Here is a 23,878-nt window from a genome sequence, read left to right as displayed (position 1 = left end):
AGTCTGCTGACTGACACAGAAGGTGGTGTCTTCACTTTGTTACTCCTTAGAGCTGAGTAGCACCTAAAAATCATTCATTCAAGGAGAACCAAGTTGATTTTCTAGCAAAACAAGTATTTCAGAGGCAACTTCACTGAAAACAGTGATTTCTTTGAAAGTTTCATTTCCAGATTATTAGTGGTAATTCTGAATGAACACTTAGCTCTAGTGCAGTTGGGCAGGAATGTGGGAGTCCAATAGGAGAGATTTAAAACAGTTCTGGTCTGCTACAGCCATGGTTTAACAACACTGAAAAACAGCTCATTTTGAAGCCAAATGTTTCATTTCAAATTGTACACTTGACAATTAATTTTAATGACTGTTAATTACTAATGCTGGCTGAAAATCCAATTCTAGCCCCCAACACCCAGCTCCCCCACTACTCGTCTTTCTGCAGTTTCTCTCACACTTCCAACCTTTATAAAACGCCCATGGCAAAATTAATTTTTTTTTTTAACGCAAGAGAGAAAAGCTGAAAAAATCCAATTATCAAATGCATCAATTATAAACAACTACAAGCTGACCCTGAGTCAGAGCCCCTCAAAACCTTTTTGCTATGTGATGTTCCTAGACAATTCTGCTTCCAGATGAACCCTGAAGCATATAACCTATGCTAGCCAGGCCAGTCACCATAACAATTGTCCCAGCCACAAAAAGAATCATAACCAGCTTAGCTGACTCCACTTTTTTGTATTTAAAATTTCTGCAGCCTAATAATTTGTGAACTGCACTTTTAAGAATGGTGTTATTCCACCATGGGGACAGTTGCGAGCACCTTTTCACACTCTTGTTCATATACAGAATTTACCACAGTTGCTGGGATGCTCATCTATTTTTAGGTGATCCTGCTAGATTTCCAGGCCAGGAGTGTGGGAAGATGCAGTTTTGAAGAAACATTACCCAGTCAATGTAAAGCCTTGCAGCTGATATGATTGGGCCTTTTTTTGAGGTCTTTTAGCAATGCTGGAGCGGGGTAATGTTGTAGCACGAGCCTGGTCAGTCGTAATCAGGTGGCTGGCAATGCTGCTGCCAAGAGCCAGCCAGCCACCCTAGATTTTGTAAAAGATGTTGGCATCAGTTGATTCTGCAATACAGTCACTGCACGACCGTACGTCAACATGCTGAGGTTTCTCCTTTTTTAATTTTGTGGCAGATGGTGGATATTACAGCCAAGAACTGTGGTAAGCCAGAGGCCCTGCCCATTGCTATCAAACCAAATGTTGGCTATTCTAAATGGAAACGTTTTTGATTAAGGGTGGGATTTGGCTTCTGTTTTCATGTCTTTTGGCACTGTGGTCTGACACATCAGACTTACAGTATATAAGACAAATTAAATGTAAGCATCTTCAAACACTCTATATTTCTTTCAACCTTCAAGCACTTTAGCACTTTCTCAAAATTTACGGTAAAAAATTATTCCATACATGCATATATATGTTACTAACTGCAAATGTATACGCATAGAAACACATCTCCTTTTCTCTCCTTTAAAATGAAATGGCTCCGTGCTCGTACAGAACTCTAGTGCCAGGCTAATTACAGTTGAGAGAAAAAAGGTTACCAACCCTCCCGTAAAAATGGTCATTTAAGATGTATATCTAACAAGTGGCAACCTTGAAATCTCTCACTGGAAAGAACATTAGAAAATCCTTCCTGACTATACCACTGGAGGAAAGTTTTAATAAAAACTAATTAAACTACAAAAATCTCAAGTGGTTAACTGATTTTAGGGGCTAAATTTCTGGCACTTCTAATTATCCTCTTGTGGCTTCACTTAGTGTTTCACAACCATGACAGATGACAATGAAAAACTGCAGTTAAATTCATCCTCCCTGACACCATGCTAAGCACTAGCTTCTCCCTCTCCAAGTAAAATCAATACCATGTTTGAGTAAACACGCTTACAGCTTTATTAGGATGTCTTGCTTGTTCTGTAACAGCGACCTGAAGCTGTGGTAGCAAATTGACTCAACTCAGTTAAACCTAGAGAGCTGAGTAAGAGGCTCATCGATAAGGTTGTTATATAAATAAACTGCAGGAGACCAGAAAGCTGGAACAAACAGCTTGGTAAATGTCAATATTTTTACTTCCAGAGAATGACAAAACCATGAGATCACGACTAAAATGTTTCAGAAGTCTATATTTACTTTATTTATAAAATTGTCACGTGCTAAAAGCATTTCACTGCCTGTGTACAGGAAACTTCTTACTTTATAATCAGCAGTGTGAATACTAAACCAAGAAGTGCAGTGATATTGGTATCACTATGCCTATCCCTCTTGTTTTCTTTTTATTTGTGGATACATTTTCAGTGCATTGAATTTCTGTAAGGATCACTCAGACGGGTGTACATCTTCCTCAGTCTGAGGTTATAGTCATTTATGGACACATGCAAATAATACAACTTTGCACTTACTAGACAACTATGAATAAGTGAAAGGAGTGTTTTCAGTTTAGCAGCCTTTTCCTGGAATGGAGAGGAGGTGTTGAATACACAAAACAAAAAAAAGAACACAGTCTCTAAAGCTTTAAAGCATTACACATGGAAAATGCTAATGAAAGGTTTCTGCAGAAATGTGACACTAAAAAGAAAAAAAAAAAAAAGAAATAAGACTTCATTACATCCCTATTTTTCCATTAGGAATCAGTTACTCAAGGCTGAATAATTTCATTGCATTGCACATGATTGCCACTGTTTGGCTCTACTGGGCCAGCTCACTGCAGCTCAGAGAACAAGGTGTCATCATAGTTCCCAGGGCCTGCATGTGCTCAGGCCCAGCAGAGACTCCCTCTCAGGAAAATCAGCAGACTCGTTTCTTTGGTGGTTTCATTGGGTAGGAATGGTGTGTGCAGCTCTCTGGTGGTTTGCTCCTGAAGGCTGTGCCATGGATTGAGAAAACAGACCCTGAGGTGAAGCCTACTTACACTGATGTGAGTTTTTCTATCACTGCCCTGTGCCTTGACTGCATACTGCCCACCTTCTGAGGGAATAGCTCAAAGCTGTAGCTTTGTTATATTTTGTTATATATATAAGAAGTATTTTACAGTCTGATATCCTTCCACATTAATCATCCTCAGTGGACTCTATTTATAACCTGTTGCATTTCACTTCTATCAAATTCCTCAGCACAGGTTACCGCCCAAGAAAAGAAGCATTTCAGTCTATAACATGCTCCAAGAAAGATGTGCTAGAGGAAAATGATAACAAAGTTGTAACTTTTCATGGCTTGGTCCTATTTTTCATTTTTAAGTCCACATGATGAGCTTTGGGAAATTTCCTTTAGGATCAGAATCTGGTTGCCTTAGGCTTGTCTCCAGCAGCCTCCAGGGGAAACATTTGATTAAAAAAAAAACCCCTCCAAGCTTACCAGGAGCATCCAAGGCACTCATGTGCCAAACCAGAAACAGGTATTTTCATTGGAAGTATCTTGTCTATTTGAAAAAAATACTTCCCAGGCTGATATTTCTCTTTGGTTTTCCTAAAAGCACTTCCTAGCAGTGGTCTTCAAAATCTAAAATTTTTCTTAGTAATTTTTGAGACAGAAGAGTGGAAAAAAAGCTTTCTTTTATTAGCACCTCTGGGAAGTTTCTGAGCCTCAGACCAGACCTGTTGTATTGACACTACATGGTGCCGATTAATACACCTACTGCTTGGAACAAGAGGAAGAGAATCGCACTAATTTACTATAGATACAATGAAGTTCTAAGGATAACAAAATGGAACAATATGTTCTACCCTCTACTTAGTTTTTAACATATATTCATGTGCAAAAAAGGTTGCATGAATGTAACTTCATAGCCAAGATTCATATGCACAGAAGTTAGGAGATTTGAAGTTGCATTTGTAGAACAACCATCTCTCAGGAGAGTTTTATTTGCAGGTGTGCTTGCGTACAGCCAAGCCAGCAGTATGTAAAGAGAATCAAAAAGCAACACCCAGTGCAGTGGGAATACAAGAGCTAGGCAGCCTGTGAATTTCCTGGCTTTTGTGGGCCGAAATAGCCTACCCTAGCATTATATTCATAATGCTCCTATTGTAATACAGTGACACTTAATATCTTTTGCCTCTTTAAATATCTGTTACTTTTGTATTTTGAGTATTGAAATACTTTTGTATTTTGAAATTTTGTATTTTGTATTTTGAGTATTGAAATACTTTTGTATTTTGAGTTCAAGATCCCCTTAATTAGGGTTTTTTACCTTGCCAAAGTCCCGTGCTAGGGTTCGAAAGAAGAGCAGAACTTCCAGCTCGGCATTAAAAGGTGTTTATTAAATTTCTTACCTGAAGGTCAGCGCACCACCTAACACTAGGTTTAGCACGCTGAAAGACACCGCTGCCAAGAGCATGAGACCTGGTCTTCAAGGTCTTTTAAAGGTTTCTAATCTAATTAACTCTTAAAACATACTATATTTACAATTTTGTAATTTCAAATTGCATTGAAGTAGACATGGCACAATTATTAAAAGGATTACTATGCCAAAAAAAAAAACCAAACCAACTTCTGGATTGATAGCAAGTTCTGGATTGATCGCAAAAATTTACTGATCACCAATAACAGTAACATCCCTTTCCACTGGGTCAGAGATCAGTGCCAAATCAACCTACAAGCACCGCTGCTATCACTGTTTTTAACTGGGACCACCTTTTTTCTTTTAATTCCTTTTTACTGCAATCTTGCCATCTTCCCACTTCAAGTATGAGCCCATTGCAGTGTGGGGGAAGTGAACAAATTCTGGGAGACTTAACCACACTGTCAGATAACAGAGGAGCTGTAAGTGAGAGAGGACCCAGCTTGTGAACACCACGGCCTGAGAAGTGTCCTTATGGTCATTATGTCCGTGTCCTTAGCACCCACCGAGGCATGTTAGATGTCAAACAGACAATATCTTTCAGTGTGTTTTTGTATTTCATTGTGTGGTGTTTTATCTCCTGCGAATATAGCATCGGCTTAATCTGACACATCATTTCTTAGGGGACTATATCCTGCCCTGATTCCCAGGGGAATGTTCTTGATGATCCAATCTGACGAGTGCCTCTGTCTCTACTCAGAATACATTAAAATAACACAAAAATATTGCCAACAGTCTGCAAGCAAGGTAATAGTAACTCATTAAAGTAATTTCTAACCTTCCACATGAACATTTTCTTTATCATTACATGATTTTCTAACACATGACACATTAACATAAAATGAAATGTTATGAGGGTAGGCATAGTAGGCATGACAAAGTATTTTAAACGGTGATGATTTGCTTTGAGGCGTTAAGTCAATTTGTAATTGTCCCATAGCTATTACAGCAAAAATTGGAACTTTGTAATTGGCTTTGAAAATCTATTTTTAACACAGTAGGTTTTTTTTTTTTTTAAAGTGTACACAACCTACTTGACGTTTATTTTTCACAAAACGTGTCCAGAATGTCACTGAATTTATGGTGAGGCAAATTAGGCCTTTAAAAAGCCAATTCTGCAAAATATTAATCCTCTTGCTGTGTACTGAGACTCCCTCAACACTGACGGTGTCACTGACAGGAAGAGAGACACAGAGGCTAAAGGAATCAGGTCCTGCTTCAGTCTTATCAGAAACTTCTGAGGGTATTTTAATTCCATATACTGATCCTTTTAAGTGGATCTTTCTCTTCTACACGTTATTTAAGAAATGACAGCAAGTATACTATGTTTTGCCTTACTTCTATTCTACTATGTCTTTTTCTGGATTGCCTTTAAATGGAACAGGTGAAAATGTGAATGACTGCATTTACACTAGTGTATTGTAAGAATACATATGTAATGAAATTACGAGCAACAGCTGGAGACCAAGTGAAGGGTAGCAATTAAAACAACTAAAACAGTATAATCACAATTATACTTGGACAACACATGCAAACAGTTTTACATATAATGTCAGCACAGAAGAGGGTATTCTTTCCAAAGAAATAATTTTGAATGGAAATTGGTAAACAAAGAAGTAAGGAATTAAAAAGAAAACAGAAATATTCCATTTTTTTTCTGAGTGATATCTACTTTCATGGTTTTGTTTAGGTACCTGCAATTCAAACTGTGGCAAATTTTGAAAATGAGCCAATACTAATGTTGAAATTACTAGCAACTGGCAACACTATTGATCAGAAAAATGATGTGCCTCTAGCTGAGACTGAGAAAAAAATCAACTAGGAACACATAGTCTGGTCATTTTCTAGTTTGTAGAAGGTCAGTTACAGAGAAAACGTGGTCACCTAATAGCCTGGGTTTATGTGGGATGTTTATCTGACAGGGTTCCGAATGCCATCAGAACACAGGGGTGGTAAGTCATGGACATGTTGACAGGTTATCCCCTAGCTAGCAAAGATTGATGCCCTCTCTGCAGCTCAGCTATTATATTCCTGTATGCTGTTTATATACCAGGAGTAGTAAAGGCAGGCAAAATGGGCTGTCAGTCAAAGTGCTGATGACACAAAGTAAGTATTTTTATTTCAAAGCATCCTATCTCATCCACCATGATCTCAGTAACAACAGGAATGCTCAGCGGCAATTAGCCACCAATGTCGTACAAATGAAAACAAAGAGAGTGCTGCTTTCTGTTACAACAGTTATCTTCACTTCAAAGAAAAGCCAGAACAATTTAAAGTAGTATCCCCTCTCTCCTTGCTGGTGAAGATAAATTTTGTAGCACAAATCAGCCATTACAAGTTACATGCACATACATATTTAATTGACATCACCAAAGAAATATCCCTTGCTCCCAGCTGGCAAGCAGCTCTGCATCTCAGAGCTCTGGTGTTATCAGAAGGGAGTACTTCACAGCAGTGACATTTCATCCACTGTATTTCTCTCTATCAAATGTGATTAAAAAATGATGACAACTTCCCAAGGTATCTTAAACAGGTATAAAACCTTATAAAAACGAAAGACCACTATAAGTGGATGAAGCATCTTCTGATATCATACTCCTGTTGTTCAGTAAAGAACCGTTCCTAGCTCCTAGTACTCTTAGGTCAGCAAATCTAGAATCTTCTATGGGCAGTGAATACTAGAGGGAGAGCAGCACAGGTTTACACAGAGAGGAGAATACAAAAAATAAGAGAAATATTCATTTTTAGTGTAAACGAATTCTTCTCCAGTCTTCAAGAGCCCTAGAAATCCATTAAGTAACTTTCTTTTTAATATAGTCACAAGTTTACTCATAATTTAGTGTTCTGAAAAAACATTCAAATCTGTCTCTGCTGAAGGCATTATCAGATCTTTTTGCATGTTTAGCACTCCTGGAACAGCCATATAGGAAATATTCGTAAGAGGTTATTTCATTTCTCACATGTGCACATGCCTCTATCCCCACAATTCTTGCACAAGAAATACATAAGGGACTTATTAGGCAGAGTCATAAGTACAGTCCCTCTTTGCCCTGGAACAGATTTATTGCAAGAAGATGGAATTCCCACTCTTTGAGCTTCATTTTTTAATTCAGGCAGCTCCTACTCTGGAGCCACCAACATTGCCCTCTGAAGATGTCTGAGTCTGGATTTCCAGAGGAGCAGGAACTGGCACCTGGGAACTTAATACCTATAGGATTAAAATTCATAGGACCATAACGCAATTTAGGTGGGAAGGGACCTCTTTAGGTCCCTTCTTGCTCAAGCCCCTGGTTTAAGGCCGGATCAATTCAGATGATGTCAAAATCCCATCAAGATGATTTTTTAATTTTAAAAATCACTGGAGTCCTTCCATAAATGATGGATGCTACGGAACAAAAGTAGAAGAATTATTATACTGGTTTCAATTATGTTTCAATTTTTATCAGTATTATACTTGTTGAAATCCACCAGGTTCAGCCAAGGTATTCTAAAGCTATCCTAGTGTGTTCAGAAAACAGAACCAGATCTTTTTTCAAAAAGGTTTCTGAATCAAACACTTAATAGTAGAGGAATAATGATGACCAATTATTTTGTGCACTATGTATTCTTTGTAAAGATACATCTTTATTTCTTGTACTGTGGTTTTATAGATACACATGTACACACATGTATATGTACATGCATAACATATTCAAAGAACATTTCACACGAAAGATAGTATTTCAATATTTGAAGAATGTAGAAATATATCAAATATTAGTTCTGAAATCAAAGCTGGATGTCACTCTATTGAAAATCATTTGCATTTACCTCATGAGCAGAGGCTAAAATTTGAACAATGTGAGGACCTTTAGGCAAACTCCTACAAGTCCAAGGTCTTATCTAATCTGTACAGACATTTAGATTAAGATGGAAAAATACTGCTTGGAATTAACCTATTAGAGATGAGGAAATGGCTTTATTGAGACAGTTTGGCCCAAATCGAATCAGAAAGATTCTGAAATATCTTCAGAATACATACTGAAGTATCTCCAGTAAGCCCTGTGGCTCCTAAAGAGGAGATAAGGATGCCATGAGGCCCAATCCCACAGGGACACATAAAAGAAAGTGACTCCTCTTTTGCTGCTCTCCCTATCTCTATCAGAGTAGTTGTCTGATAGCTGAGACAGGAGTTGGCCATCTCATAGGGCTCATGCTGGGCTTCACAAGAAAGAGAAAGAGAGAGAATTGCTTATTCTGTAAGAACGTGCACCAAAACACTGTGACTGTAGCTTTCAAACTCTAGCTAGCAGCTTTATGAGACTCCTCAGCACATGAAAGCGGCCAATGCCATTTTTAAATTGACAGGTGGTTTGAGCCATTGACCTCCCCTTTGATACTGACAGAGGCAAATTGCTATCTGGCACTGTACAATGCTTAATGAAGAGCTCCTTCTGCCTTGGGATTTCTTTTCCTTGAGAATGGTATAACATCTTTATAGCATGGTGATAAGTAATACACACTGGCTGCGATCATTCTGTCACTGCCTTATCATGCTGCTTGAAAATGATTTGTGGTTCCATTTCATACTCTGGTACTTTTCATGTAGTATATGACTAAATCATAGCAGATTATTAAGTCAATATATTTATATTGATGGAACCTGAAGAAACATCGATTTTACACCTTCTCCTATTCATCTGTTATGAACTCTGTACTCAGTTCCAGTGACTAGACAGAGTCTAGGGGAGATTTTGCAGGGAACAATGGCAGCAACTATCGGAACAGATGTGTATTGTTTTCATTAGTTACGGTGGCAATGACAAAGGGGAGTTCAAACAGAAGGCAGGCCTATTCTAGCTAAAGAGAGCAGGATGGCATAAAGGAAAGCACACGATGGTAAAACTGTCCATATTTCAGTCAATTTATTGCCATTAAGTACGCTTTGATTATCATTACTGCAATGGTTCAAACTGGGGCTGACTAGTAATAAATAAATGTTAATTTAATGAGCAACAGAATGCTCCCCAAACCCTACAAACTAAAGCTGTAATTCCATTAAAGGACTCTTGTGACATAAGCCATGTCAGCAAAGCTCAAGTGATTTGCCAATGTCATAAGAATCTGGAGGTGGAATTGCAACTTTAATTTATGGGTATTTCAGGGATTTATAACCAAGGATCTGTGGTACTCCTGAAAACCACAAGAGGTGCTGAGATGCTCCAGAGTAAACCATTATTGCTTAAACTTGTAAACGGTAGCAGTGTTGCTGGTAAGCAATAAAAGCAGAACTGTGTTAGTGTTGTTTAGAGAAGTGTTTTTAGCATAAAGGTACCTGCAGCAATTTTAAAACCCAGTTTCTTATTCATGCACTGCACCAGCCTGAGTGGCAGATGACTTGATGCCTGCAGTAAGAAGCAAGAAATTCAGAGATACTCCTGGTGCCAACTTAATAAAACCACATTTCAACTGAAGAATGTGGTTTATTTCTTGCTGCTAGCTGTTGGGGTGAGCTAGTTCTCCTTGGAGGCTGGCGGCTTCATGTTCAGAAATGCTGAACTCATGAATCAACTCAGAGAGTTACAAGCGCCCAGAAACTTTGTGTCTTTAAACTTTTTCTTGACTTTAAGGTCTCAAGAGCTTCAGTTGTTAAACTGGTTCCAGTAAAATAAAACCCTCACAGTTTCCTTTTTTTCAACTTTTACATGGACAGACATACGAGGGGTGATTTGCCAAGTTGGCATAATTATTGAGAAGGAATTTCCCTACAACCTGTGAGTTATACCTCTGGAAGACAGTGCCACTGTGAAAGACCTTTCAAAATATGATAGAATCTAACAATCCTGACCTCCTAATGCAGAAAAAATCTTGCTTGATGGGATTAGTTCTCATTATATCCCATGTTCCCCTCTCAGCCAAGACACCTGCTCCAGGAAAAAACACTGTTCAGTCAAGTTAATATACTGGTTCCAGAGAAGTACAGGAATCTTTGGCATGGGAGTCTTGTTCTCTGCTGTTTGAATAAAAGAACTAGGTTTTCAGGACCTAACACTGAGTGAATTTTTTAGTCAAGGTATTAATTTTGAAACTTTTTACTACAAGGACACTAAAATCAAAACATTACTTGTTGCCTAGGTAGTAACAACTGATAAAAACCGCAATCAAAGAAAGAAGCAGAAAAGCACTGAAGAGAATATAACTTTCATGCTGTAAAAATTCTGTCAGGACAGTAACACTGCAGCTGGCTCAGTGCTAGACTCAATGCAAGAAGACATGCGTGGTGAGCAGTATTACCTACGCTGCTGCACAGGGCTTGCTGCTAAGGACACATTCAAGAACTTTTCCTGTTCCAAATACACACTTTGAAAACACACGAAAAGTGTGACACAGATAAAATACAGACATTTCCCCCAAATGAAACACAGACCAAATCAAAGCCTATCCAGTCCAGTATCCTATTTCCTACATATGGGAAGGAAAATTAAATGACTCCTTGAAGAAGGAGACCACAGTACACAGTACACATAGAATCAGCTGTTAGGAGCCTCAATTCTCCCATCTGGACTAAACTCAGGAAAATCTATTCTCTGAGGAGAATAAATGATCAATTTATTATTCATGGAGTGACAGAGGAGACCCGAGATATCCCAGAAGCCAATGGAAGAGCTATGGATATACAGCTCACGTTGCTTTGAGTCACAGGAGAGAGAAGCATGGCGCAACAAGAGGCTGAGCTCACACACCGACACTCAGGTAACTGTCTGACTGCAAGGACAGCTCAGACAGATTTGCCGTGGCTGAGCTGACTTCCATTACAGAGGGAAAACCAGCTGTGGTCCTTGCCCTGATAGTGAGGGAGAACTGTACAATGCACTGGACTGCACTGCATCCGTGCCCCAATTTAAAAGCATCTGATGATGCCTCAGTGCCATTTGTGTGGTAGCTGAAGATAATACACATCCATAAGCAGTGATATAGGACTTCTGTTAAGATTATCCCCAATATACAGAAGCTTGCTGCATCTTAACACTTAAAAGGATAAGGGAGAGTTAATCTTTCAGAATATGTCTCCTCATCACTCTCATCCACAGATGAACATTTTACACATCGTTTTCCCCTTTCAAGAAAGGAATCTCACAAATGATCCAAGACCAGCCTGACAGGATGCACCCCAACTCCTTCCACTGCTGGTGGAAGGCAGTAGTTTGAAATAGAGACTGATCTGGTTTGTATCAGCCCTTCCAATCAGGATATTCTGATTAAAGTTAACGTTTTAGCCCTTCTACAAAAACCCGGCAGCTATGGCAGTACCAGGGAAAAGGACGTAATTTAAATAGGAAGGCTTTTGAGAGATCTATTTTTTAATTTGATCTATTATATTATAAAACAGTTCTTAAAGCCCTGACTATTTAGTTGCAATATCCTTCTTGCAGCTAACCTAGGAAAGAACAAAATTAGGATTATTAAAACAAAAATCCCGATTTCAAGAGGCCTAAAACTGAAGAATGGAAAATAAATACAACCTGAGATAAACACGGCAGACACATGAAAACAAAACAGGCAAGACCTATTCTCTCTATTATTTCCCCCCTCACAAGAACAGCAGCTTCCTGGCACAGCTAATACACAGAACAAATGTATACAAGGACAAGCACTTGAAGATGATCTTATTTATGTTACACTCACAGTTACCTACTGGTTCAAATTTAGTCTTGTTTGTGATTTAGGAACAATAGAGAGTGACAAGCATGCCCTAAAAGGTGTATGAATAATACAACCTGTGTTTCCCTCTATTTCTGTCCTTTTTGATTCATGAAAGCACTGAAAGTAATGAGCAAAAACATTCCTATTCTCAGACGGATTTAAGTATATACTGAACATTTATCTTTGGTTTAAACGCTGCATTAAGTAAGGATGGAATTACTCACATGCTTAAGATTAAGCTTATGTTGAATATTTTCTTGAAGTGGGACGCAATTCTGAAGCTTTAATTTGGTAACACACTGCTTGTTATCCCCTTCATAGCTACAAGACTGAGCCCTGCAATTCTATTTATAAAGTCTCTTTTGTATTTCCAGTAAATTAGTGACTAATGGAGCTCCTTACAGCGACTACAGACTGGATATTAGAGCCCTCAGGATGCAATAGTGCATCACAGAACTACATGGACGAAGGTTACAGTGAATGACAGAAATCTTGGATTAGATTGAGTTTTGGCTTATACTGAATAATTTTTTTAAACAGGCATAGACATAACATCCTCTTTTTTCCTTAGAGCTTGCGCCAAAAAAAATAGTAAGTTTGCAAATGGATATTAAGCAATGCCAGATATTTTTAGGGTTTGTTTTAACAAATTAACCCTTTGTGTTCTTTTCCGATGTCCAAATAATTGTATTGGAAGCAGATGTTCTACCAAAATTTACATGATCAGAGACATTATGCTCACTTATTAACATACTGTTTAATATTCACTACAACCTGTTTTAAAGAACAACAATGTGTTAACATTTAAGCCAGGAGGGATTTCTGTACACTATATAGTACTTGATGCAGCTTGTTTATGCAACAGTCTGACAGATACAATTAATCTCATGAAAACGACCAGAGTACAGCATAATGGCATATTATTTTTGAAGTAATAGAACACACTTTCCCTTTGGAAGTTAAAACTTAATTAAATCATATAACTTCAGGATGCAGAGAAAAGCTGTAAAAGAATGAAGCTCGTTCTGAAGGACAGCTGAATGAAAAACAGTAGATTATATATAGAGAGAATAATAGGGTAATCTCCAAACAACAGAAAGAAGTAAGAAATACCTCCAACAAATGCATCTCCAGCTCCATTGGTATCCACAATTTCACTCTGATCACTCACCAACACAGGGAAAGTAGTCACTTCATTTTCTGTAGAGAAAGGGAAGAATAAAACATGAGTTACTCGGGAATCTGACTTTGAAACACACAACAAACAGAGAAAATCAAAACAACCCAAAACTATGACCTTTAGCATGATAATTTGGGTAAAAATAGATCGGGTTTATAATCCTGTCTGTATTTACTTCATACGGATATGGGAACACCTTCAAACAAACCATAAGTTGAGGGCATTTTCATTATTTATTTCCAGCCTTCTTTATTTGCTCTACCTCCTAATACTAAGGAAAAGAGTAAAAGAAAAAAAGTAAATCAGAAGGAACAACATAAAACACCTGGGCATATAGATAAGACTGAGAAAAATCCATCCAGCCAAAAACAATGCTGTCTACTAGTTGCAGGAAGGTGAGATAGCCTCCAGAATGGCCAGTGCACGCCTCCAAAAGATCAACAGAAACTGCTGCATTGTTAAAACCAAAATAGAAGTGAATTAACTGAAATAAAGCCGTGAAATAAAAAGCAAAAACAAGTGTAGATCAAAATGCTTTCAGATTATACCTTTAAAGAAATCCCTATACGTAAGAAGCCTTGCAACTTGCCATCTGACTAGATTTGGTTTCAAGATTTCAATGATTTCACTCTTTTCCTTAGTATTTATTTCAAAAACCCCAACTATTTCCTTCAGCTCCCTGCCCTCTACTGGCACTCATTAAATGCATTGCAATAGGTGGATCCTCAGCATCTTCACCTCCAACTCACTGCCACACCACAGTTCAGCATAATTACACCACTTAGGTATGATAACTTTAGAGTTCCAGGGTTATAAATTTAATATATGCCACTAATTAATCAGCTATGGCTTTCCAGGTGGTAATGTCATAATGACGTGATAAAAATATAATTACCACCTTGTCACAATACCTTGTTAAAGTGTAAATTACCCCTGTAACAGAGCCAATGGAAGTTCTGCCTCTGGTAGTCAGTATGCATTAAACTGTCTCAGAGCAAACAGATTGTCCTTTGGCAGACAGCAGGAATTACAAAAAGGGGAGGGGGAAGAAAAGCCTGTCAACCAGTGAAAAGAAAAACCATCAGAGCTGTTTTCTTTTAATTTTTGGTTAAAATAGAAATATAATGGAACACAGAGCTTCCAGTAGCTGAAACCTGGAGATGAGTAGTTTCTTCACTGTCCAGCAACAGAGCAGATCATAAAAATCACTCCTACACTGACATACACAGTAGCAAACAAGGAAACCTAGTTTGGAAGGCATATAAAGAATTCACAGTCTCAAATCAGGCAAGTCTGTGTATGCTGCAGAGGTACCAGAAGGATCCTGGTTTCTGTGAAATGCAGTGTATCAGCTCTACTGCTCTTCACCATCTGCTACTAAGTGAACCAGGCAGATATAATGATGCTGCCTCCAGAGGGAACTGTTGGCTGGCCCACCAGGAGGGGAGGGGAGCATTAGCAACAACTATCCATGAGAGGCAAAGGAAAAAGGGTAATGAAAAACATAAGATGAATATTCCAATTAAAGAACAGGTTTCAGTCAGTTCTCAGTGCATCCTACTCTCTACCCTGTTAAGAAAGCTATTTAGAAATGTGCTTCAATGCTGTGTTGTGCTCTTAAGATAAGTCTTCAAGAGCAATGTTTTTTAGTAATTTTAACAGGATTCATTTGAATTGGAAATCATGAAAGAGAGGTCTTACATTAAACTCTGCCAGACAAGCAGAGTGTATTCATCCATTTCACAAGAAGGTATATTGATTTGCTCTAGATAATACTAAAACAATGCACGATGTGCTAAGTCTGTTGAAGACACATGGTAATAAACTAACCTGCTCCTTCCCAAGTGTGCATGGGCACACACAGATGTTCTCTGTTAAATGCACAGCAGACAATTGCATATGCATACAAATGTCTGTGCTTGGGCACAGAGAGTGAATAATGCACATTGTACTTTGAAAGCTGTAATTGGGGTGTGGCATCAAATAAGATTCTGTTCAAGCAAACTAGCACAAACGAAAGTTATCATCATCATCTTTTTCCTTTTTTTCCTCTGTCTTGACTCCCTCCCTCAGCTCCCTCTAGTATGTGCAGGTAAGTATTGCAGTAGGAGCTCCTATTCTAATCTTTCTGCAGCAGATATAATTATAAGTAACTGAATTAGTCTAAAACCCCAAATACATTAGGAAAGTCTCCTGGTGTATAATTTTTTTGATTTTTTTTTTTTCTGGTCACAGTTTTCCATGTCTACCTGGTTAATACATTTTCTATCTGTAACTTCCTATATATTTTCAAGCAGAGCAATAATCTCATATTGCTAAATAGTGAAGTTTAAGAAGGAGCCAGCATGGCTTTGGAGCACATACTAAATTTCAAAGTATTACCATCTGCACTCATCAAATAGGCAAATTATCTTTTTTTAACCTTAGGAGAACTTCCAGCATAGTAGAGTCAACTGAACTACAACTGACAATAATATATATTGGAAGATCAACAAAAGAATACCGAGGTTCGGGGGCTTTTTTCCTTTCCTTTACAACAAAAGATGTAAATTAGAATTAAAGCTGCCATTAAATTTATTACTATTACTATTAAATTGCTATATTTGCTATGTTTGTGTAATAGCACCAAAAGAGCTAATTTCTCTTACTGGTCTCTGTTTTGTAGCAACTAAACACAACAAGATGAATCACGATGAAGCAGAAGTCTCCATTCTGAGTATCCTTGTTTTTGTGAATTTAATGTTGCTTTAACTCCATTTTTGATCCATTATGTTATAAAACTCCCAAATCCATCATAGCGAACATTGAGACACCTTGGCTAAGTGCACTGGTCGTCAGTGACCTTGCTTTTCAAAGTCAGTTCTGATTTCATTCATCATTCTGAGAGCTTATGAAATAAAGAATAATTACATAAGTGTTTTGAAGTCCAAGTGCCACTGCTCTGGGCATAAAATCCAGTGTTCTATTTTTATGTAACAAATATCTTCTATGATACAACGTATTTGACTTGGAGATCATTTCCTGGAAGCCCAGAATTGTGAGTGCAAATTGCAACAAGGTGACTACAATAAGTGAAATTTTAGAAAATAAGCATTAATGAAATCTAAAATTTTGGGGCTTTGAGTCAACTTTCAGTGACTTTACATTTGTCAGGAACTCAGCTCTTTCAAAATGACATAAAAGTAATCAAACCCAGACATTAATGTGACTTCATAGGCTGAAGGTAAATTCACAGGTAAGTCAGAAGGATACAGCTCACTGGTAAATTTAGTTATTGTTAATCCCACATTACATATATAAAGAGGTGAAATCTCTATTTTCCTAGGCAAAAATATATGCTAGCATATCCAGCTTAACATATTATTGTAGGTTAAACAGTCTGGAGAGAGAATAACTGGAGAGCAATACTAACTGAAAAAAATCCAGTGCTTTTTCCATTCTAATACTCTTAAGCTCCCAAACGAATACAAGCCTATTTCACAATGTTAGCAGAAACAATCAAACTCCGATGAGCAGAGGTGCAAATACTACAGGTCTGTCTCTAAATCAAATTAGAATCACAGACTACATGTCTAGTCTTAGTACAGTAATAAACACCAGCAAGCAATCATTACATCCAATTAGGCTGAGCACTTTCCTTAACTGGGTCATTTACCAGTCTCTCTTGCTCTTAAAAGTAGATTAAATGTGTAAACTTACATTTAATTACCTGTAACAGAACTCTTATGGGCAACATGTTGGAGTGTCCTTAATTTTGTTTTAAAATAAAATGAAAGGAAGAAGGTAGACCTAAAATATATACAAAAAAAGGTCTAGCTATTTCCTCAAACAATCTTTTGATCCATGGGTTGGTAGTGGCAGTACAGATGCTTACAAGCTGGAGTCACATTCGTGTTTCTTTTGTGAGCTTTAACTTGTAAAATAAAGGAACAACTGTGAAACAGAATTCTGTCCTGTCTCCTCCCCCCCTCCACCCTCTCTAACTTTCTTTAGATCAGGGGCCAAAAAAAAGAAGAGAGATAAAAAGAAAGAAAAAAAAATGAGACAGGAAGAACTTAACAGAACATAGAAACCTGAACTCAAAACCTATAAAAGTCTCTGGGCAGCCGTAAGGTAAGAAGTAATGAGAAAAGTATTTGAAACCAGGCCATGTTGCTTAGGATGACTTTTAGCTCTCACCTGTCTCCAGAAGCTAAACCCCAAAAGGCTACAGGCTCTAAGTCTCTGTAGCTTCTTCAGCACATCAATACATCTTAAAAACCCTCCGTAGAGCAATACTTTCTCCTGTTTTGTTCAACACAGCACTGTCCAAAGCTACAAGGCAACGTGGGGCAGGGCACTGAACCCCAGCTAGGAATCCTTCAGACCTGCAGTGATGATGTACTTCAAACCTGGCAGAGCTGATGCAACCTGTCACTTCCAGGCAAAGAGAATGAGATCCCGCGTTTTCAGGCTGGGACTTTGAGATGCCAGTTCTGGACGGACACTCTGGCGCTCCTGGCACTTTCTGGCTGTGTGTTAAGCTGGCCTTGTTTCGCACACCAACACCTCCTCCTCCACCACCTAGGTGTGTGCACTGTGGGCCTGGTGCTGCAGCTATGGAGGGCTCGTCAGAAAAAGAAGGAATCTCTTTGTGCCATTCAATGGAGTGACAGCATGACAAGCAAGATTCGAGTCAGCCACATGTTTTGGGATCTTTCTATAAAGTATTTTAATAGTACAAAACAAATGATGCTGTATTCTAATGAATTCTATATGTAACCAAGAAATCTTTATAACTAGTAATGTAGAAGTTGTTCATCCTGTAATAAACAAATGACCCTAAACAAGTTACAGAGCAGCTGTCATTTATAATGCTTTAATATTTAATATTTTTAATGCTTTAATATTACTTTAAAAAGTAATACAAATATTAATTGATTTCCATAATAAAAACCCCAATTATCAGGACTCTTTAGCAACGGAGTTAAAATTCTCTTTGCAGTTTGCTAAGCAAAAGTGTTGATCGGGATGCAAAGTGCTGTCCCTCAGAGACAGCTAGTTCATTTTCAGCAGAAACAGAGAAAGAATATGATGCCAAGGACTTCGAATCTCCTGTGGCTCTAGTCATAGTCCCACAGATACCCGTAGGGGAAATGACAGTGTGCAGACGCCATTTTCCTCTATCCTAGGAGGTAAATGAGACTTGGCTTCCCCTCACAGCTCTCCTCAGACATACAAATTGTACCATCATCTGGTCAAGAGCATGTTGATTCAGAAGTCATATTTGTGGCCTCTCACTGAAGCGTTATTCATAGGATTAGAGTTAATAGGGGAAAGGAGGTTCATCCAAGTCAACTTGTACACTCATACATATCAACTATTAGCAACGATGTAAAATAAAACACTAGTTTTGTACAACAGCATGTATACTCTGAACCTACACCCATCTCTGTCTGCAATCCTGTTAATTCAACACCACTCCTTTCAAATAACTCTTGATTTACACCAGCACAAGATCGGACTCAGAATTCTGTGTGTAGTTACAACAATTGCAAGCAATGTAACAGCATTGACTAATGGCTCGTGAAGGTTGTCTATAGGCAAAATGGGGTTTGTTTACTTTATCGAAGGTGTGGGGCACACTTAAATGTCATTGTTTTCTTTATCATCACTGCCAGTGCCAAGAGTTGAATCTCTATTTTATTTCTCATATTAAATAATTTTTAGCACAAGTAAACAGAACACTTTGCTTAAAAGATGGAGAAGCAGGAGGTCAATGGAAAATACTAGTTCTGCTTCAGTTTGCTGCTAATAAAACATTTTTTATTATATATATGTGCATATATACATATATATATATATATATATATATGGAAAAACTGCCCTAAAGAACAAGCTGCTGAATTTTTCTGGCATGTGTCACAATGTTTAAGGTTTAGAATGGCAATGAACTCTGTTGAAAAAGCCTTACAAGCACACAAGAGTATTGCCATTTGCCCGCCAGGCACTGATTTCAGAGGCAGCTGAAACTGCGCCCACTGAACTGCCAGGAAACGCTCTGCTCGAGCTCAGCATGGCTGCTGGAGACATAAGGTAGTGCTCAGAGCTCAGGCCTCTCCTCTGACTTCTGTCCGGGCTCACACACGCGTTGAGGACTCAGGAAAGGCAAGGGGTGTGAAGTCACAGGCACCAAAATCAAGAAAAGGTTCTGCAGGTATTTCACTGATACAACGCAATGACTATCTGGAAATACTATGAAGAGCTCAGATCAAAATCAGTCCTGAAGACAGGAGAGATGGGTTACAGTAAACAAAGCCCATAAATTGTATGATCCAGGTCTCTACGAACTGCAAGCTCCACCACAGTGAGCTGAGCCACACCAGTGAGCACAAGGTGACACAAAACCACATCTGGCCTTCAATATTAACAAGTGTAAGTATCTCTCCCTGCACTGTAAATCCTACATGTATTGCTTGGGGCACTGGACATCTTATTTGATCCTCACACGTAAAAAAACAAGCCGCAGCCCTCCACCATTATTTTTTGAGCTGTGTATGGGAATTAGAAACACAAACAAATCTATTTCTGTTTGTAAATAGGTAGCCAAGGCTTGTAATCACACAGAGATAATGAGAGCTGCAATGTCCATGTCCAGTGTAAGGAACACATCACAACGGTGTGTCTGGGTTACAGCGACACGTTTGGCTCCCACACGCTCCTTCTGGAGCGTGGCTGTGGGGACTGTGCAAAAACGAAACACGGCTCAGCTCAGGAACCAGACCATGTGTGCATTCACCTACTGTTTGCACTGACCAACACACCAACAGGAAACATGCATGCTTGCACTCCACTTCATGGTGTTCTACAGAGGTATTGTAAAGCACTCCACAGCTAAGGCCACCAAAACACTGTCCTATGGGAGAATCTTCTGACGAGTATCGACCTATAAATCATTCAATGCGGTTCCTACTCAAAAGCTTATCAGGGCATTGGCTAAAAACAAAATAAAACCCCAAAAAGAGAGAGAAAAACACATAATAATCTGATTTTGAGTAGGACAAAAACTGTATTCTGCCTCACGTTTTTCATACATTAAGCATATTGCCCTAGCGGGGTAAACACACCTGTCAAAACTTGCAAGCTTTCTTAGCTATACCTCAGTTTCAGAGTGGTGAACACAGAAATCACATCATTTAAATAAATGCCATGTTACATGACAGCTTTTTTTATGCTACATGATAATCTGAGAAGCATGGGTTGTCAGTGGAGGCAGAAATGGGCCCAAGGCACTTCTATTTCACTTGAGCATCAGTAAGACTGAAAAGAGAAGGAGTGAGCATTAGGTCACTACAGGGCAGCTCTGAAGGAGATTTTTCTTCTGGGAGAATTTATATTTAGTTTCATAAATAAAATCAGTCCATTGGAATGAGAGAGACAGCCTTCCCTAGATATATTACTAAAAATAAGTTCATGTATATATCTGCTTCTCCTTGAAAAAAAAATTATTTTGTTACTAGCTGAACATTGATGAGGTAGCTATACCACAGAAATTCTACAGCACTGCCTTTAAAAATTCAAATTACATGTAGAAATTTCCATTTTTCATCCTTTTATTTCGGAGCTTAGCTCTAGACCTTTACAATTTTTTTTCTTCTCATTCCGTGTTTGTTAGCCCCATGTTTCCTTTAATTAAGATCTACCAAGACTACTTATTTATTTTTGAACAATAAAACAAGCTTACTAAATGAATTTTATCAGACTTTAGCAGGTTTTAAATCTATTTAGAAGATGCCACTGCAGTGGAGGCCAAAATTTGTTCTAATGTCAATGAGAAAATACCCTACTCTTAAAATGCCAGTTGAAACAGAGAAACTCTGCTGTTTTCAATGGAATTCTTTAAGGGTTATACCAGTCTAAGATAAAAATCTGGCCCAAAATGAAGGAGCTTATTTTCCCTCTATATTAGTTGCAGATCATTTCCTAGATAATTAAATACCCCAAACTATGATCTCTGTAGTATCATTTTATCACTTTAAAAGTAGTACCTAACCATTGACATAAGCAGGATGGTAAATCTACCCGCTTTCAAAAATAACGCCAGGCACATTTTAATGTAAATTACGCACCCTGAATTTTTACAGTTGTTGACTACACAGTGGATTAATTTCCACACAGTTACTGTAACAGCAGCTTTGACCAAGAGTTTCTGGCAAGAGCTCTTGGATCGTATGTTTGTGTGTGAAGGCCTTTAAAGCATGGCAGTCCCGTACGTGCACCCATAAAGGTAACCCAACAGGCGTTAAACTGTCATTTAATGTAAACCCCAACACTGTGAAGTCAGGCTGCTTGACAAAACCAAAATAAGTAACCTAGCAGAAAAATCAAACATCTCCAGCCTCTCCCTCTGCAGAACACCGACAGACTCCTATCACCACCTGCCACTCCTGGTTACTTTTCCTTAAAGTATTATTTCGGTAGTATTAATTTGCTGAATAATTCAAATTCAAGTGATTCCAAAATAATACCCAAAATGACACACGTATCTTTTTAGAAGCAACAAAACATTTCAAGATTAATCAAACTTCAGTTGGTGCATACAGGTGAGTTCAACTCATGATCTCTGTAATATGTATTATTCTTGTATTGTCAAGATGACCACCAAGATATCTTTTAGAAGAAAAAACAAATCCTGCTCTGTAGCGTTTCCAATCTGAAAAGCAAGGTAAGCAAGTGCATAGATGTGTGTAAGCAAAATACGGACACTCTGCTGAAACAATTAAGTTTTAAAAAGTTATGAAGAAAAGCAAGAAGCAGATACTGCTTTAAAAAGCCACAGAGATCTGCAGGAAAAAAACTCTGGTTAGCCTACAGTGTGAGATCGTTTGAACTGGAACTCAAAAATGTGGCAAAAAATGGAAATTGCTTGTTATTTGTTCCTTTTAGAAGCATTTCAGTAGAAAACATATACTTAATGGCTATTTAGACAGTTTCACTGCTTTTTTTTTTTTCTGCCATCTTTTCCTAGAGGAAATAAAACCAGATTTAAAAAGGAAAGAGGTTAACATTTTTTAAGAAAAACTTTCCTTTTTCTGTGGTAACAAAATGAATGCCTGTAACTCTCAACTTGCCCAATTCATCCTTTTACCAAGCCTCTACTCATCTTTGTCTAATCACTCTTCCTCTTTCCTCATATCCTTCGCCATCACCTGTTGATTCTTGCTGATTAAAGCAATGACTGAGGTGTCTACTGCCGATCAGGAGGCGAACGGTAGCCAGGGAACCTAGCACAATTTGGATTTTTATGCTAACACAAACTTAGAAGGCCTCATTCTTCTTCCACATAAATACAAATCTGATCCGGACGCTGCTACTCAGTGGCAACAGTCGGGAGCAGACAGTGCCAGGAAGGAACAAAGCTGCTTGCGAGGAGACTAGTGTTTGGAGCAGGATTTTCACCTGGATGCACGTGTCAAACTCAACCTTTGAGCCTGTATTGATTTATTCACCCAGTCTCTTATTTCCTTTCTGTTTTAATTCTTAAACACCTGTGCATTTGCACATTGAGGATAAAACAGGAAGAGTGGTGGCTCTAAGCTTTCCGGGCAGGCCCCTGGTTCCCTGTTAACCCAGGGAGCCCAGCAGTGTCCCCCTGCAGGGAGAGGAGGGCTGTCCCTCCCCACCGGTGCATCTGATTGCAGCCAAGGCTGGCCTTCAAGCCGAACCTATTCCCAGAGTTTGGCCAGGCCTTAAAGGGCCAAACCTCCTTTCCCTTTGTTATCAACTTCTAGCATACTTGAATTTTTGTATACACTTCCCTCAGCTATTTGAGATCACAGCTTCACGCACTCTCATCTCCTAAAGCAGTGCAGTGTCTCCTCCAGAAGCCCCACACAACACGTACCCAGTACAGACATCTAACATGCTTTACTTTGTCCCTCCAAACACCCGCTTTGACTGTACACACACAAGACCATTTTATGTTTTCTGTATGTTACTTTTCACAACAAAACAACTGTGCCCTGATTTTTGAAATGTTCAAGCTATCCAGACAACCAGGAAATCAAAACCAATTCTTAGGTTCTTTTATAATACTTGGTTTTAGCCAAGTATAAAAATGTCAGTGCAAAAAGCAGATACTTATATTTCATGATGTGTCAGAAATTAAAAGAAAATTGCATTTTTAGCATTCTACTAACTAAAGTGTTTTACTGCTCACAAAAGGACTTTCATATTTTTGTAGCAATTTACAGCAGACAATAGGTATTGTAATCTAATCCACTGCAATTGTGTAATTTTTGACCAAATAGCTGTTGATAAATAATGCAAGTATCACGTTATTAAATTTTTTACAATTAGGTGACTAAGAAAGCTGTTTATTGCCTTCCCTTATACCCTCTGTTAATAAGATCGTTGTTGCAGATGTTCATGTGTGCTGCATTGATGTTTAATGGTGCATGATGCTCTAGGTGGTTCCCATAACCTTGCTTTGTCTACTATGAGCTGACTCAATTGATATGATAATAGAGAAAAGAGGTCTGAAACAAGCTGGGCTGTACTGGCACAATTTGCATAACCTTTAAATTTACCATCACTTGATAGCCAACTGCTCCTAAAAATTCTTATTCAGTTGTCAGCGACGACAAT

The 23,878-nt window shown here is 38.4% G+C and overlaps 1 protein-coding gene across 2 annotated transcripts in view; it reads right to left on the bottom strand.

Annotated features, from left to right (window-relative positions):
* The window catches only part of ADK (adenosine kinase), a 273,191-nt gene that overhangs the window by 5,619 nt on the left and 243,694 nt on the right, over positions 1–23,878 (bottom strand). For both annotated transcript variants that reach the window (XM_066191457.1, XM_066191456.1), the window contains exon 10: positions 13,186–13,272. In XM_066191457.1, the coding sequence (XP_066047554.1) occupies positions 13,186–13,272 (87 nt within the window). The remainder of the gene's footprint in view (positions 1–13,185; positions 13,273–23,878) is intronic.

This window comes from Chamaea fasciata, unplaced genomic scaffold (genome assembly GCF_029207755.1).
Source record: "Chamaea fasciata isolate MVZ Bird 193981 ecotype frontalis unplaced genomic scaffold, bChaFas1.0.hap1 SCAF_9, whole genome shotgun sequence".
Taxonomy (NCBI): domain Eukaryota; kingdom Metazoa; phylum Chordata; class Aves; order Passeriformes; family Sylviidae; genus Chamaea; species Chamaea fasciata.
Note: the sequence above shows the minus strand (reverse complement) of the source record. Positions and strands in the feature narration are given on the sequence as shown.